At 33.5% G+C, this 16,448-nt stretch overlaps 2 protein-coding genes across 2 annotated transcripts; one reads left to right on the forward strand and one right to left on the reverse strand.

Annotated features, from left to right (window-relative positions):
* Window positions 1–675: 675 nt before the first annotated feature.
* Window positions 676–3,926, forward strand: LOC111808608 (RNA-binding protein NOB1-like). Its single transcript, XM_023694698.1, has 5 exons — window positions 676–1,091; window positions 1,538–2,639; window positions 2,951–3,119; window positions 3,337–3,456; window positions 3,576–3,926. Exons 1-5 carry the CDS (start codon window positions 773–775, stop codon window positions 3,726–3,728), a joined length of 1,863 nt encoding a protein of 620 aa, XP_023550466.1. The 5' UTR covers window positions 676–772; the 3' UTR covers window positions 3,729–3,926.
* A 116-nt stretch (window positions 3,927–4,042) lies between these two features.
* Window positions 4,043–8,511, reverse strand: LOC111808607 (probable LRR receptor-like serine/threonine-protein kinase At1g63430). The gene is made up of 13 exons (XM_023694696.1): window positions 8,162–8,511; window positions 7,782–7,920; window positions 7,623–7,694; window positions 7,395–7,538; window positions 7,181–7,318; window positions 6,219–6,338; window positions 6,086–6,150; window positions 5,726–5,947; window positions 5,366–5,571; window positions 5,136–5,268; window positions 4,880–5,046; window positions 4,600–4,815; window positions 4,043–4,525 (listed from the first exon to the last, which is right to left on the reverse strand). Exons 1-13 carry the CDS (start codon window positions 8,247–8,249, stop codon window positions 4,286–4,288), a joined length of 1,950 nt encoding a protein of 649 aa, XP_023550464.1. The 5' UTR covers window positions 8,250–8,511; the 3' UTR covers window positions 4,043–4,285.
* Window positions 8,512–16,448: the final 7,937 nt, after the last annotated feature.

The raw sequence follows: 16,448 nt of genomic DNA on the forward strand, positions 1-16,448 counted from the left end.
AATGAATATGTGTGAAAAGGATTCTTAAATCAAGTAATGAATATGTTTTTTTTTTTAAATATTTTTATTGTACAAAAAATCTCTAATTAAGAAGAAAAAGACTTTTTTTTTTTTTTGTGTAAAATTTTCTAGATTTAAAAATGTTGACATGCTCTCAAATAATTAATATTTTTAATGATATATTTGAAAACTTTGAAGATTAACAGATTTATTAAATATAAATTTTAATTTTATATCTAATAAGACTCTAAACTTATTCGAACAAAAGAAAATAGGTCGATAATCTATTAGACACAAAATTTAAATTTCATAAACTTATTAAATTAAAGAACTTAAAAGGCACATTTAATAAAATTAGAGTCTAACTTAATGTTGGATTAAATTAGTTCGAGTCTATTATTCAATCTTTTATTTTTAATAAAAAATAAAAATAAAATATAGAACATTTATTATAATTTTTGTTGTTTTTTTTTTTTTGGAAAGTTTTGCCTCAATTTTAAAATATATATTTAAAAGCTAGATGGAAATAAATATTAAAAAATGATTAAAAAATTATATGAAATTATAATAAATATGTCAAAAAAAAGAAAATAATTTTTATTAATTTTTCTTTGCGATATTCAGTTCAACCCGACGACGTTTTAAGCTTTTTCCTGACATAACTGGAGAACTGCTCCAATTTTTTTCTAGGGTTTTAGGGTTTCAATTAGGCATCAAACCCCCATCACTTGCCACAGGTTTTGAGTTTGTTCTTCCTCTTCTTCTTGCGACAATGGAGAGCCCTTCTCCGGCTTCATGCTGGAGCAATGTCGTGAAATCTCAGTCGGCTCCGAAGCCTCAGCATCAGACTCCGACCTCCTCCGTCCAAGTATTCGCCGATAGCTGCAAGTCCAGTCAAGGCGTTGCTGTTGCCGTTGTTGATGCCAACGCCATTATCCAAGGAGGAGAGAAGCTTTCCACCTGCGCGGATAAGTTTGTTTCCGTTCCTGAGGTTTTGGATGAGGTTCGCGATCCTGTGTCTCGCCATAGACTCGCCTTCGTCCCCTTCTCTCTCGAATCCATGGATCCCTCTCCTGAAGCTCTCAATAAAGGTAGAATTCCAAATTCTAGTCCCTCTCTGCCCCTATGCGCTGGTTGTGTTGTTACTTGGAAGATGAACAGGTTGTTGTTTATACAAGAAACGATCGGATGAAAGGTTTAAGCGGTACTACCATTAGAGTGTGTTTGGATGGTTTTGAGAGAAACGTTTAAGTGCTTCGGAGTGCTTTTTTAAGTGTTTCTAGAGTCATATTGGCTTGCTAAATTTTATCTTTTTGAGAATTACTTTTAGTTGGATTAAATTTTCAGAGTAATTTTTATGTGTTTGTAACTCTGGCCTCTTATTGGAAAGAAATGTGAAGCATGCAAATTATAGTCTACGTTGTGGTAGCCTTTTGAAATTGGTCTTACTAGATACTGTCTCACTTGTTGTTGTTGATATCACCGTGTGCATTCCTAGTTTCCACCGTCGTAATGTATTTTCTTTTGAATCTTACAGTAATCAAGTTTGCAAGGGCAACTGGTGACTTACAGACGCTTTCAGATGTTGATATTAAACTTATTGCCCTCACTTACACGTTGGAGACTCAGATCCATGGAACCAAACATCTCCGTGAGTGTCCTCCCCCTGTCCACATGGTTAATACAAAGAGGTTGCCTGAGAAAGACATGCCTGGGTGGGGCTCTAACGTTCCTAATCTGGAAGAATGGGAAGCATTAGAGCAAGATGCTGATGCTCCGTCCAATTCGACATCGAAGATTCTTCCTTTGCAGGATTTAAACTTGAACATCATCCCTTCAGATGGTCAATCTGAAGATCTTTCACTAGAGCCCAAGGATGGGAATTACTTGGAGCATCAAGATGAAACTGAGAGTGCATCAGGAAGATCAAGGAGGTATCCTCCAAAGAAGAAGGAAATTAATATTGAAGGGAAGAAGATGGTGGCTGATGGAATTGATGCATCTCAGGGACAATGTGATGATAATGAGGGTGAGTGGACACCTGCCGTCAGTCGAAGTACTCAGAGAAGATATATTAGGAGGAAAGCCAGACGTGAATATTATGAGTCCTTAGCTGAAAAGGATGGTCTGCAAGATGTTGAAACCACAGATGGTGACATCCAAGTGGAACCTAAGAGTTCAGGTCAATCACAGGATAAAATCTCTGAACTGCCAAATTCTGGAAATTTGAATGAGAGTCGGATAGAAGAAGGGACAAACAATAGTGAGAACCTCTCACAAATTTTGAAGCAGATGAGGCTGGAAGAAGATTCATTAAATACCCTTCATGTGGAAGGGCTTGGCGCTTCCACAAAAGAAGAATTTGATGAGAGTGAGTTGGAGGATGCTGTGGCTGTGGAAGGCTCGGATTATACAGTAAAGGATGAAATGGAACACATAGAAGACTTGAGTCAGACTAATGAAAGTGTAGACACGTCAAATGTAGATGATGTTAGCAGTGATCAGAGTTGGATGCTCAGATCATTGTCTGAATCAAGTGTAGCATGTGTAACTGGTGACTTCGCGATGCAGAATGTTCTTCTGCAAATGGGTTTACGATTGTTGGCTCCAGGAGGAATGCAGATCCGGCAACTACATAGGTATATTTATATTACGTGGTCCAACAAATTTTGTTAAATCATCACCAATTACCAATTGTTTATCAAACTTGACATCCAATAATTACAACTAAGTCATTCCCTTTCTGACCCACCTTCTAAGTTCTGAGAACCCCTCAACAATCTTCTTTCCAACCGATGATTTAGAAATGTTCGTTTTTTCTTACTCGAGCCAACTTTCAGGCCTATGAGTCAGTGTTAATTGCCTTGTATACTGGTCGAGTAGTTTGTTTGAGATAAATTCATTATGTTTAGTGCAATTACACACTCAAATTTCACAATGTGTTGCTCAGGTGGATTTTGAAATGTCACGCCTGCTACAATGTCACAGCTGAAATTGGAAGGATCTTTTGCCCAAAGTGTGGAAATGGTGGAACTTTACGCAAGGTAGCTGTTACAGTTGGCGAGAACGGAGTTGTGTTAGCAGCTCGTAAGCCGAGGATCACTCTGCGAGGCACAAAAGTGAGTATTTCTGTTCGTTGCCCTTCAGAATTATCTAAAATTTCATTCACACTTTTAATTATCTTTCTCAATGGTCATGTACTTATATATATTCGCTCATGAACAGTATGGTTTTCTATGGCTTGTTTTATATTTCAGATCCCTTCTCCCACAAAAAGCCGTTGATTAGGCATGGTTTCTAACCTTCTAGAAATGTGTGTTTTCCTTTTACGTACAGTTTTCACTTCCTCTACCGCAAGGTGGAAGAGACGCCATTACCAAAAATCTTGTCTTACGTGAAGATCAACTCCCGCAGAAATTTCTTCATCCCAAAACAAAGAAGAAAGCTAATAAGCAGGTTATTTTCCAATCAAAATTGCCTCACTCCAGTCTATCTTGGTTTATTTATGATCAGATTTTATTAAATTTTCACCATAACTTCATAGCCAAGTAGTAATCTCCATATTTCATTTTCAGGGAGATGACTTCTATCCCGTGGATAATTTCTTCAGCCACCACAATACTGATAAGAGAGCTCCTTTGCAGCCTCCTGTAAGGCAGGCTTTAGCAGTCTTTAGTGGGAAGAGAAATCCGAACGATAACCATTACTCCCGATCTAAGCATAAATAGACCCAAGTATTTTTAGATTTCATGTTCATTACAGTTTTCATAACTACAAATTTTGATGAATATCTTTTGAGATTGGATTAATTTATTCAAATTGATAAGCTCAGCTTAAATGAGTTCAATTTTGCCCTGAATTTCCTTCAAAATACTTGTTCGGTGCGACTTTATTTGTGAATATGTAATCCCAATAACAGTTTTGGTAAATATTTGGTTTGAGTAAATTGCATCAAGTTATGTATAGTTCAGCTAGTTAGAGTATTTATTCTCGAGTATCGATTTAAGAGGTCAAACCTTTGACGCAAAGGGGAAACCGAAACAGCAGAGAACAAATTTGTTCAACTTCTTTGTTGCTTTGTGATTAAATGACACTCTGATTAAAGCTATTGTGATATTGACATACTCTTGATGCTAGGACTTATACAGCCTGCTTTCTAGGATTGAACATGTACACGATGAATTCAGGAACTTAAAAAAGCTATAAAAAAAACAAAAGAAAACGGGAAAAATTAGAGTATTACAACTTTTGTGTATGTCAATTTGTATGTGTACCTTCACTACTTCTATGAGAGTGCAAGCTCTGCCCATGCCAAAGAAGATGCCTTAAACTCAATGGCAACAGATGTGTCAATTCTAGTTTCTAACATGGTGCAGACCTCCTTCATCGATAGCGATTTCGGCTGCTGGTAGATGCAGAGGTTCATCACCTCACAGATCACCTCGAGGTCTTCGTATCTAAAATGCTTCAGTTCGGGATCGACAATGTAAGCCATCACTTCTGGCATTTCAATATAGTCCTTGACCTGTATCAGAAAAGTGTTGAGTACCAAAACTGGTACACTTTCAAATATTGACTAATCCACAACTGGTTTCTTACCCAATCTACCAAGTTTCCTTTGACTTTGCAGTACAGAGGCCTCCCGCTGATGATTTCAAGTAGAAGGACGCCGAAAGCATAGATGTTACCCTGCACGTCGAGATGTCTTGCTTCTAGAGAGTTTGGAAGAACACATATCGCACCTTGGCTGCCGATAGCACCTGAATTCTTCTCCGATCGTGAAAGAATCGTCTTCCAACTTTCAAAGTCTATCAGCTGAAAGAATCGTTTTCTTAATCTCCATCTTAAGAAAACTTCTTCAAAGATTACCAAGATTTACCTTTGGAGAAAAGTCATCCGTAAGATATACAGCATTGGAACTCAGCTCAGAGATGGTGAATGGAGGTTGGAGCTCGGTATGAAGATACTCGAGTCCACGAGCGATGCCTAAGATAATCTTCATGCGTCTCGTCCACGATAACTGAGACGCTTCTCCATCTGCAGTCACTGTATGACAGTAATCAACAAGAACATATGAGAAGAATCATGACAAATTAGGAACAAAACTAAGAAACAAGAAGAAAATGTTGGGTTACAATGTAGATGCTCATATAATGTGCCATTTGATGCATAATCAAAAACCAGCATCCTCGTAAATGGACTACTCTCTCTGCAATAACCCAGTAATTTCCCTGTATTCTCGTGGTTGATCCGCGCCAAATCCGCTACCTAGATAGATATTCGAGATGAGAACTTAACTCGAAAATTGTCGACAAGCTAAATCATTTCCTTGTCGTTGATTAAAAGAAAGCAAAAGAAACAATACCTCCGTCTGAAAATAGAGTTCGAGGTATCCTGTCCATTGCTCTTCTTTCATGCTCATCGAGATAACCGCAATCTCGGGTCCGGTTTTCATGGTGCCCTTGTATACCAAACTGTCCTGAGATGAGCCAATTATGTTGCTGAAATCTTCACAAGCTAGTTCGAGTTCTTGTCGACTAAATCTCGTTACATCCTTCAAAATCTCAGGATCTGCATAAAAAACCGCATTAACATTGCTATCTTTTTCTTCCTAAAAACACGACTCTGGATGAATAAATGAAGCGTTTATCGACACATATGCATATATACTATGATTATAGAGGTCGATACTTCCTATCAACCGCAAAAGACGAGGATAACAAACCTATGTAAACCGGAGCGTAGTACTTCCTACTTCCAGCTTTCTTCCATGGCAGTATGATGGAGGATTTTCTATTGAATTTCTGGACTGCAGTAAGAACAGCAACAAGGAACAGAGAACCCACCAGAGTTCCTGTTACTATCTCAAGGGCCAAAAGCCAGACAGGTTTCGACGTTGTTTCGTGATGGTTCTGCTCGTGGCTTCCCGGATGGCTCTTGGTCTTAGCTGGTCATTAAGAATCAATAATAGAATGGCAATCAGTACTAGTTATAGAACAAGCTAGAAACTACAAGTTTTCAAATCAGATGTTCGTTTTCGCTTCAGTTACGAGCAAACTATGCAACTTCGACAAATGCCACGCACCGCATTGAGATGAAGGACGTTGTTTTGGGTTACTGTTATTGAGGCAATTCCCTTGGAAACTTGACCTGCAGGAAGTGGTTCAAAGATGGAACTGAACTATCAATTCTAGAATGAGAGAAAACTAGGGAGGTACCTTGGGATATACCCCAAGCATTTCGGTATGCTCCCGACAAAAAAGTTATACGAAAAGTCGGCAACTCTTAGCTGAGACGAGCCACAAAATCCAGTCAAGTCCATGTTTGACGCATTGTACCTGAAACATGAGTAGAACATATGTAACGCACCAAGCCCACCACTAATAGATATTGTCCTCTTTGGGCTTTTCCTTCCTACCTTCTCTCCAAGGTTTTTAAAACACGTCCGCTTGGGGGAGGTTTCCACACCCCTATAAAGAATGTTTCATTCTCCACAATCCACCCCTTTCGGGGTCCATTGCTGGCACTCATTCCTTCTCCAATCGATGTGGAGCCCTCCAATCCACCCCTTTCAAGGCCCAACGTCCATGCGGTCACACCACCCCGTGTCTGGCTTTGATGGCATTTGTAATGCTCCAAGCTCACCGCTAATAGATATTATCCTCTTTGGGCTTTCCCTTCCCCGCTTCCCTCCAAGGTTTTTAAAACACGTTTCCTAGAAGGAGGTTTCCACACCCTTATAAAGAATGTTTCGTTCTCCACAATCCACCCCTTTCGAGGTCCATTGCTGGCACTCATTCCTTCTCCAATCGATGTGGAGCCCCCAATCCACCCCTTTCAGGGCCCAACGTCCATGCGGTCACACCACCCCATGTCTCACTTTGATGGCAGTTGTAATGCTCCAAGCCCACCGCTAACAAATATTGTCCTCTTTGGGCTCTCCCTCTTAGGCTTCCCTCCAAGTTTTTTAAAACGCATTTCCTAGAAGGAGGTTTCCACACCCTTATAAAGAATGCTTCGTTTTCCTCCCAACCAACGTGGGAACTCACAACATAAGACAAGGAAAAAATGAAGGAAGTTCGAGCGGAGAAGGGCTATAAAAAGAACCCCTTAAAAGAGAAGGGCTATGACAAAAACGGCTAGTTAGTCAAATCCTTCCATGGAAACAAAGTCCACTTACAATCCAGTATGATCTGAATAGTCACCAGCAGCAACAGCTCCTCCAAGCTTATTTCGATCCAGCCTTAGTTCCTCAAGGTATCTCAAATGTCCCAGCTCAGGAGGCAGCTTACCAGTGAGCCCATTAGACTGTAGGTTTCTGCCACCACAGCAAAGGAACAAACATTAAAGAAACCCATTAATGGCAACCTCAAAGGAAGAGGAATTGACCATACATTTTCACAACATTGGTTAAATGCCCAAACTCAGAAGGAATTGGACCAGTGAGTTGATTCACCCCTAAGTCCAACACTCTGAGGTTCTTCAAGCACCCCAACTCCTTAGGAACTGGACCAAGCAGCTTATTCCCATGCAAAATCCTACACCCCATCACACAAAAATGCACTTAAAAGAAGAGAACTCTTCAGTGTTTTCACTTCCCAGTGAAGTGGAAAATGACTTACAGTTCGTCCAAGAAGCTGAGCTGACCCAAATCTCGTGGAAGAAATCCTTTAATGGCAGAATATGAAATGTTACTGTAAAAGAAGAGTGCCAAAACATAAGCCTGTGATAGTTCTAAGAAACTATTGGGAACTTTGAATGGAAGTGAAGCCATATCTAACATCTTTGTAACATGGTCTCTATTGGGAGAACACGAAATGCCAGACCATAAACAAGGATCTTCATAAAGGCTGTTCCAGTTGGAGAAGACTTCAAATGGATCTTCAAATATTTCTAACCTGAAGGCCATAAGAGCCGACACTAAACAAAACCAAGAAACAAATTCTTAGCAATAAGGGATCGTTAAGCCAAAACCCACTTCTAATTTTAGCAGTAGCTTGACTAATCCAAAACATAAACACAATAATCTGTACAGCAAACATCGGAGCAAGCAGATTTCAACAGTTTTTCTTTCCAGAATTTACCATTTTCTTGAAACAGCGAAGAACATAAAGATACAAGATCTAAGAAACCAGAGATTAAGGGACAGAAGAACACATACCTTCATTAGAAGAAACAGAATGAGAAGCCCCAAAAAGAACCCCCAAATTTAAACAGAGAATCAGCACAAGAGAATCAAACGATTTCATGTTCTTCTCTCAGATTTCCACAAGAAAATCAAGTTTCAGGGGCAGTTCATATCCAGAAGAGCAAGATTGAAACAAACCCAGAAAAAATGGGAGAAGGGAGAGCAAAAGGGAACCAAAAAAGTGGAAGAAACTTGGGTTGTGTGGAAGAAGAAGCAATAATCCAGTTGAAATGGAGGAATTAAGTGATATTGGAGAGAATTTTTGGTTCCAGAGAAAGAACTGAGAAGAAAAAGAAATAAAGGGAAGCAGAGAAAAGGAGAATAAAGAAGAAGAATGAATAAGAATAATAAAGAAGAATGAACGAAGAAGAATGAATGAGAATGTAGAAAAATAAATAATAAATAATAANGAAAACGGATAAATATTAAATTTAAATTATCCGACTTTATTTAATAGATTCCTAAGCTTTCAAAATGTGTAATAAATTTTTAAAATTTTCAATCGGTGCGTCGACATCTCACACATATTCAAATATTTTAAAAATTAATTGATCTATTAAATATAAATTCATCTCGAGAACTCAAAAATTTTAATTTTGTGTCTAATAAATTTCAACATTTTAAAATATATTCACAGAAAAGTAAAATTATATATATGTAACGACCCAGATCCACCGCTAGCAGATATTGTCCTCTTTGGGCTTTTTCTTTCGGGTTTTTCCTCAAGGCTTTAAAACGCGTCTGCTAGGGAAAGGTTTCCACACTCTTATAAATGGTGATTTGTTCTACTTTCCCGCCAATGTGGGACATCACAATATATATATATATATATATTTGGTAGGAATAGTTTGAAAAGTAAGATGCCTGAAGAATTTTCAAACATTGATTCTTTCATATATATATATATATATATATATATATATATATTAAAGAATTCTTTTTTTTTTTTAATCTATTTGATGCCTTTAAAAAAGAAAGCAAATTATTCCTTGGAACATAAGAAAAAAAAAATTGTCTAAAAAAAATGGAACAATAAAAAAATTTTTAATAATTTTTACTATTTAAAATATTTTGAGAACCGAAATAATAAAATGAAATCGTTTTTAACGTTTTTGTATTACTAGTTAAGCATCAAAGAACGAGGAGTGAGATTCTCGAATAAAAGACAAAGAATCTCAATCTCGATTCTTTTTTTTTTTTTTTTTTTATTATCAGTAATATTTAATTTTTACACCAATTTTATAAAATGTTTATTCATTTTTATAAAAAAAATTTGAGATTTGACATCAAATTTAAATAAGAGTTATAATAGTATTTGTGAAAATTAAAAAAGAAAAATAATTTAATTTAAAAAATTAAATTCTATTAGTCACAACCAACCCTATCTATCGTATGAAAATTAAAAATACTTAGAGTTTAAAAATCAAATTAAACATATTTTTAATTATTCTTAAAAAAACACATATTTCACAACGGTTTTAACAATTTCAGACGTGTAAAAAAATATATAATTGATTAAACATATATCTAAGTGGAAATTCCAAGTCAGAAAATGAATAATTATTTTTCATTTTTTATTTTTTATTTTATTTTATTGATTTTGTTAATATAATTGCGTGTGTTGTCGCCCAAAACATTAATGCATAAATAAAATAGAAAAACAAAAACATAAAGAAATAATGTTCTTCAAAACAAAGCGACGTCGTATGAGTTTAATAAATAAGGTAGAAATCAAAAGAAAAATAATGAAATATAAGAAATATAAAAATTTAAGTTTTTGTTTTAAACTCATTTAATTATTTTAATTCTCTTGTTTTGGAAACTTTTAATTTAATAATATATTTTTTTTAGTACATTTCAACTAATTTGCATTTGTGGTCATATTGTCACATTACTTACTCCTCGCTTCTAAGACCGAAAACTATTCCCACGAACCAATCGAGTCCTTCCCAAGAGGCCAGCATCTCCTGAGACATGATCACATTATTTACTCATTCACGGACCAACATGAGTCTTTTTCAAGAGGTCAGCATCTCTTGTAACATGGTCACATTACTTACTCCTCGCTTCTAAGAGTAAAAAATATCTCCACAGACCAACACAAGTCATCATATCTCAAGGTCACTCGCATTCTGATGTGATGAGTCAAAGTAAAGGTAAATGCAAATGTGTTTTTATAATATTAAAAAAAAAAATACTTTCAAGAAATATTTTTTTCCAACAAAACCATTGATTATTGTTTGACTTTGATAAAGTAATATATATATTATTATTTTATGTGATAATCATTAATTTACATTAATTGATAATTAATTTAGATACGTACACTAATTAATTTAGTATTAGACTTGAGTCCAGACTTAATAATGGGATCCCATATATAAAATCATAGTAATAATTTATTATTAATATCCCTTTATTATATTTAATTATATTTTTATTTTTATTTTATCTCTTAATTATGCTAAGTACAAACTATTTCTGTATTGGACACATAAATTTAGGCCCATGGGCTTAAGGCCTTCATAATTCCTAGTCCAATCAAAGGGATCCAGCCCATTGGGCTATCTCTTATTATAGCCCAACCGAAGTTTTCATTACATTTTTTAAAAGAAATATTATATTATATTTATTTATTTAATATATAGTTGGATAATAATAATAATAATAATAAAATGAAAGAAACATTAAATAAAAACAAAAAATCAGAAAACATGTTTCATGGGATGATTTTAGGTTGCTGAAAAGAAGGAAGACTGGAAAATAATTTATTTTTTGTCGTAAAAATATAAATAATGCCAGCTGTTATAAATTTAAGTGGTTGTATTGACATTTGCCAGTGGACCCCACGTCAACAAGCGGGTCCCACTGCCACTTAGTATGCTTCTCTGTAATCCAGCCTATTCCACTGTATTATTAGACCACACGTGGGGCCACTAAATAATTTAGCCCTAAACTTGTAGGGCTAAAATACGGGGAGGCTGCTAGCAGATATTGTCCTCTTCGAGTTTTTCGTTTCATGATTTCACTCTCCAATTAACGTGGGATATTACAATCCAACCTCCTTTGAGACCCAGCGTTCTCGCTGACACTTGTTTCTCTCTCCAAACGATGTGGGATCTTGTAGTAATTCTATTCCTGATCTTATTTAGTCAAATATCTTTGCTTGCATTAACAACGGAAAATTACCCTTTTGTTGTCAACTCCTACTGCTCTCTCTTCTTCTCTCGATATAATTCCTACTTTTTCTCTCACGTTGTTTCTCCTTATTTTCTTCCTCTCACTCCTTATCCCGATTAAGTGGTGGGAGAGAATATATGGGGAGCGTGCAAGAGGACAAATGAAGAATGAGAGCAAAAAGAAAAAGTGTAGAACGAGAGTGAGAGAGAACATGGAAGCGATAGCGAGAGACTAAAAAACAAAAGCAAGAAAGAATTGGGAGTTAGAGTATAAGAATAAAAGAGTCGGGCGCAATAATACAAAAATAATTGCGAACTTAGAGAATCAAATTATTCATATTTAAAATGATTATATATCATAAAATTTTTTACTATCTTAATCCGCAACCATTGGAGAGGAGAACGAATCTCTCCCTAATAGACGCGTTTTAAAATCGTGAGACTGATAGCGATACATAACAAACCAAAACAGACCTTACTTGCTAACAGTGGACTTGAGGTTGTTACAAATGGTATTAGAGCTAATCACTGAGTGGTGTGCCAACAAAGTCTCATATCAGTTGGAGAGGGGAACAAACCTCTTCCTAGTAGACGTATTTTAAAACCGTGAAGTTGATGGCAACACGTAACGAGCGAAAACGGACAATGTCTATTAGCAGTGACTGTTACACCCAGAATAACAAATAAACTTTTATAATTTGGTTTGTAACTATATTTCTAATTTATTCTTTATATTTTAACAAATAATTTTTATATCTAAAATTTAACGAGCGAAAGTATGACAAGCTTTTAGACGACTATACATCCACTTGATGAGCACATGGATGAATTAAGAACCAAGTTTATGAGCATGGACCCATCAAGTTAAAGAGGGGCATGTGAGACAAATTCTAAGAACCATACGTTTAAAACTTTTTTCAATTCTTAAATTTGGATTTATTTTATATAAAAAAAAAAAACATTATCCCTATATTTTTAATAACTTTTAAATTTAATCTTTATCCAAATTAACAATAATTTTCATTATTTTCACAAATTATTAGAAAATGCTGATAAGAATATATATATATATTTAAAGAATTATTAAAATTAAATGAAACTTAAAGTACAATGCAAAAATAGTATTTTAATCGAAAATAATTGTAAAAATAGATTAAAAATTAGTTAACAAAAAATATAATCTCTATTTTATTTATATATTTATATATTTTAAAATTTATAACTTTTTTCCCCAAAATATCATGGATGAAAGTGGGGTTGGCAATTAGTTATTGACCCATTAGTTTAATTTGGAAAAAATTAACCAAATTATAATATATCTATATATATATATATATTTTTTTTTTAAATTTTAAAAAAACAATGGAAACTGACTCATTAATAAGAAGTAGTGCTGACTCAGCAAATACAAATGGCTAAGAACCCCAAGAAGAAGGGTAAGTGGAAGCTGATGTCAGCAACCCCACTTCATAATCATAATTCACAATTCCATTTATATAGATATATATATATATATATATATTATATAATAGTCTTTAATTACCATATAATATTCTCCTTCTCTACTTTTATTTTTTAATTAATTAAACAAACATACCCCATGTGTTACATTATTCAATTTACCCATATAAAACAAACTATATTTGTCATCATTTTGTTTTCTATAATCTTTTTAAACATATTCCTTATCCTTCTTTTGTATACGTAATTGATTTTGAATTACACGTGTTTCGGTGTTTTGATTAGCTTTACTTTTAAATGCTCGAGAGATGATTAGATGGAATGGAAAGAGTCGTTGAATATAATACGTTAGTCTCTAATAAGATTTTAAAACGATGTAATTACTTTTATAAAAGATTTTAGATTTAGGGTACTAAATATTTTTCTCTAAATCTGATATTTGGATAGATCAGTAGGAAGATAACCCAGTTCAACGAGAAGATGATCATGTTCAGCATCCGATAATTCATTGAAGATTATACACCTACATTCATGATACAAATTTTCATGACAATTGGTTCATATATGGGAACGTTTTCATTTGCGTTCAGAAATAATCATTATAGACAGAAGTTAGAGAATATGTGATTGATCGAGCTCATAGTGACGGTAGGGTTGAAGATCAATATTTAACTATACAGGGTCATGATAATCGTGAATAGTTCATTACTTACTAGAGACGGTGTGGGCATTGTTAAAGCGGATCCTCCTCGAGTAATGAATAAGGATATTTTAGTGATGAAAAAAAAAAAAATAAATTAAATTATATTAATGATTACATATTCTAAACCATATATTGATAAATTTTATAATAAGGTTTAAGTAAATATTAATCATTTCAAATATATCAAGAAATAACACAACAATATAACAAATTAATTTTTAATTTAGTTTCATATAATAAACTGAAAAATAAATATTAATTTATATTATTCTCAAAGCCTTTTCCACGTGGATTTAAAGAAAAGAAAACAGAAAATAATGATTATAATCAAAATCGTGTGGGGTCCACACTAAGATTTGAATATATGGAAGAATATTTATTATTCCAATGGAAATAAAAAAATAATAATAATATTAAATATTGGACATTTTTAATCAAGGAATATTAATTTTTTTTAGATATAATTATTTGTTGAAAAAAATGGAAGACAATATAATAAATGGGAAAGGTTGACAACGAATAAAGGCAAGACAAAACATGTTGAGCTTATGAGACCACATAAGTTGGGAAATAAATAGACATGACATGCCCCCCTACATATTGTTGTAGGGTCAATTTTGTCCCTAGAAAATAACGCGCCTCTTTTTTTTTCATAATGAAATGTTCGGGTTTTATGGTACACATAAATTTATTATATCGTGTGAATGTCTATTCATCTTTTTATTATTATTATTATTATTGCATTTTTTTTTAAATATCTAGATATTATAATTGATGTTGTTTTTGTAAAAATTGGGTCACTTTATTTTTTTTTTACTTTTCGAGATTGCTTATAAATGGTGGTCGTTGAACTCGTGAATAGAGACGTCAATGAGGTGGAGCTGGAAAATGACGTCCTCGTCACCGTCCCTTAATTAAATTCTTGTCTGTTTGAAAATTTCTATTTAATTTTGTGGAATCTAAACAGAATTTGTAGGGGCCGAGTTTTCTATAAAATTTTTTTTTTTTTATAGAGATGTTAATGGAGCGATTGTGGGGCCGAAGAACAACATCCTTACTTTCGTCCTCTATTTAAATTTAGTAAAATTTTTATTTAATTTTGTGGTATATAAAAAATTATATATTTCTTTTAAAAGTAGGAGTAATTTCTAATATATTTATTATTATTATTTATTATCCTAATAAAAACAATAATAATTCATATGCTAAAATATAATCGAAATATTTCATCATGAACTTGTTAGTAGATATTGTCTGTTTTAATCTGGTACGTATCACTATCAGTCTCGCGGTTTTAAAACGTGTCTATTAGGGAGAGGTTTCCACACCCTTATAAATAATGTTTTATTTCTCTCTCCAACCGACATGAGATCTCACACGTCGTATTACGTTGAAACAACGACCATTAATACCCTAGCCAAATAATAATAATAATAAATAAATAAAACCTATATGCAATTATTTTAAAAAAAAAACAATTTTTACATTAAAAAATAAAAAAAACATTCATCAAGGGTTATGAAATTTTGGGTTGGAAAAGTTGACATTTGATTGACTTTTGTTAATAATTATTAATTTTCATTTGGGAAACAAAATTATGTTTTATTCTCTTAATAAACTTTGTTGACCCTACAAGACAAAAAGTCAACAATGGGTTCCTTTAATTACCCATTATAATTTTTTAAAAATAAATAACCTTTTTTGGGTTATTACTTAAATAAGTTTTTTACTATAAAAAGTTTTTATTTTTTATTTTTTTAATATTTAGTGGGTTATATAATTTAAAAAAAGATGCAAACTTTATTATAGGATTAGTTTAAAAAATGTGGGAAGAAATGGACAAAATAGCTTAGAACCATATAAAATTAATTCCCATTTTTTAAACTCATATTATATATAAAAGCACATTTAATTGGGTGGGGGAGGAGCTTGTTTAGTTAAATTAATTGTATTAATTGTCATTGCACCAAGATAATATTACTTAATCACACACCAACATTGTTAGGCCATGACCATTATCTTCTAATTGTTTGTGGGACTATGCCTTTAATTTACCCTTATATTTTTTGTTAATTATCCCATCCGAAGATTGGAACAAAAAACGCGTAAATTGATTATATGCTATGACATCTGAATGAAGAAAAGGTACATGAATGAACAGAAACCTCGTCCAAATGAGAATGATCTTAAGGATACAGTCGTTAAGAAATGCACAAAAGAATTGAGGGTTATTAGCTGTAATGACCCAAGACCACTGATTATCAATTGTCAGGAAGAAGTTTCCACATGCTTATAAGGAATGTTTCGTTCCCTCCTCTAACTGATGTGGGATCTCACAATCCACCCCCTTTAGGTGTCCAACGTTCTCGTTGACACACGGACTCGTGTCTATACTAACAAGGTGCACCTTTGTTTTTTATGACTCAATCATAAGAGCTCAAAATTTAATCGTGCTTAGCATGAAACAATTGTATATTGGATGACGTCCTAGAAATTTTTCTATCGGGATAATTTTCACTCTTAGAAGCAATTCATAATAAATAGGTAACGTGGGTATATTGCAGGAGAATGTCGAGACCATCAGATATTGAATCTGGATTCCAAATCCCGATCGGATTCTTATTTTTTATTTTTTATTTCCTTGAATGAGCTAGGGATGGTTAACATCAAATTTGATTTGTCATCTTTTAATTCCTTTATTAATCTTTTATTTTAATTATTTATATAACAATAAATAACTTAATTTATCATAGGATAAAGTTGGTATTATAAGAATGTGTTATCCTCATCCTCAATCTACCATAGTTTTAAAACTTATAATATAATAATAATTTAAAATAGTCCATAGTTTTAAAACTTAGAATAAAGTAACAATTAAATTCAAGTAATTAAAATTTAAAAAAATTAAAAAAAATTT

The sequence above is a fragment of the Cucurbita pepo genome, chromosome LG13 (genome assembly GCF_002806865.2).
Source record: "Cucurbita pepo subsp. pepo cultivar mu-cu-16 chromosome LG13, ASM280686v2, whole genome shotgun sequence".
In the NCBI taxonomy this organism is placed as follows: domain Eukaryota; kingdom Viridiplantae; phylum Streptophyta; class Magnoliopsida; order Cucurbitales; family Cucurbitaceae; genus Cucurbita; species Cucurbita pepo.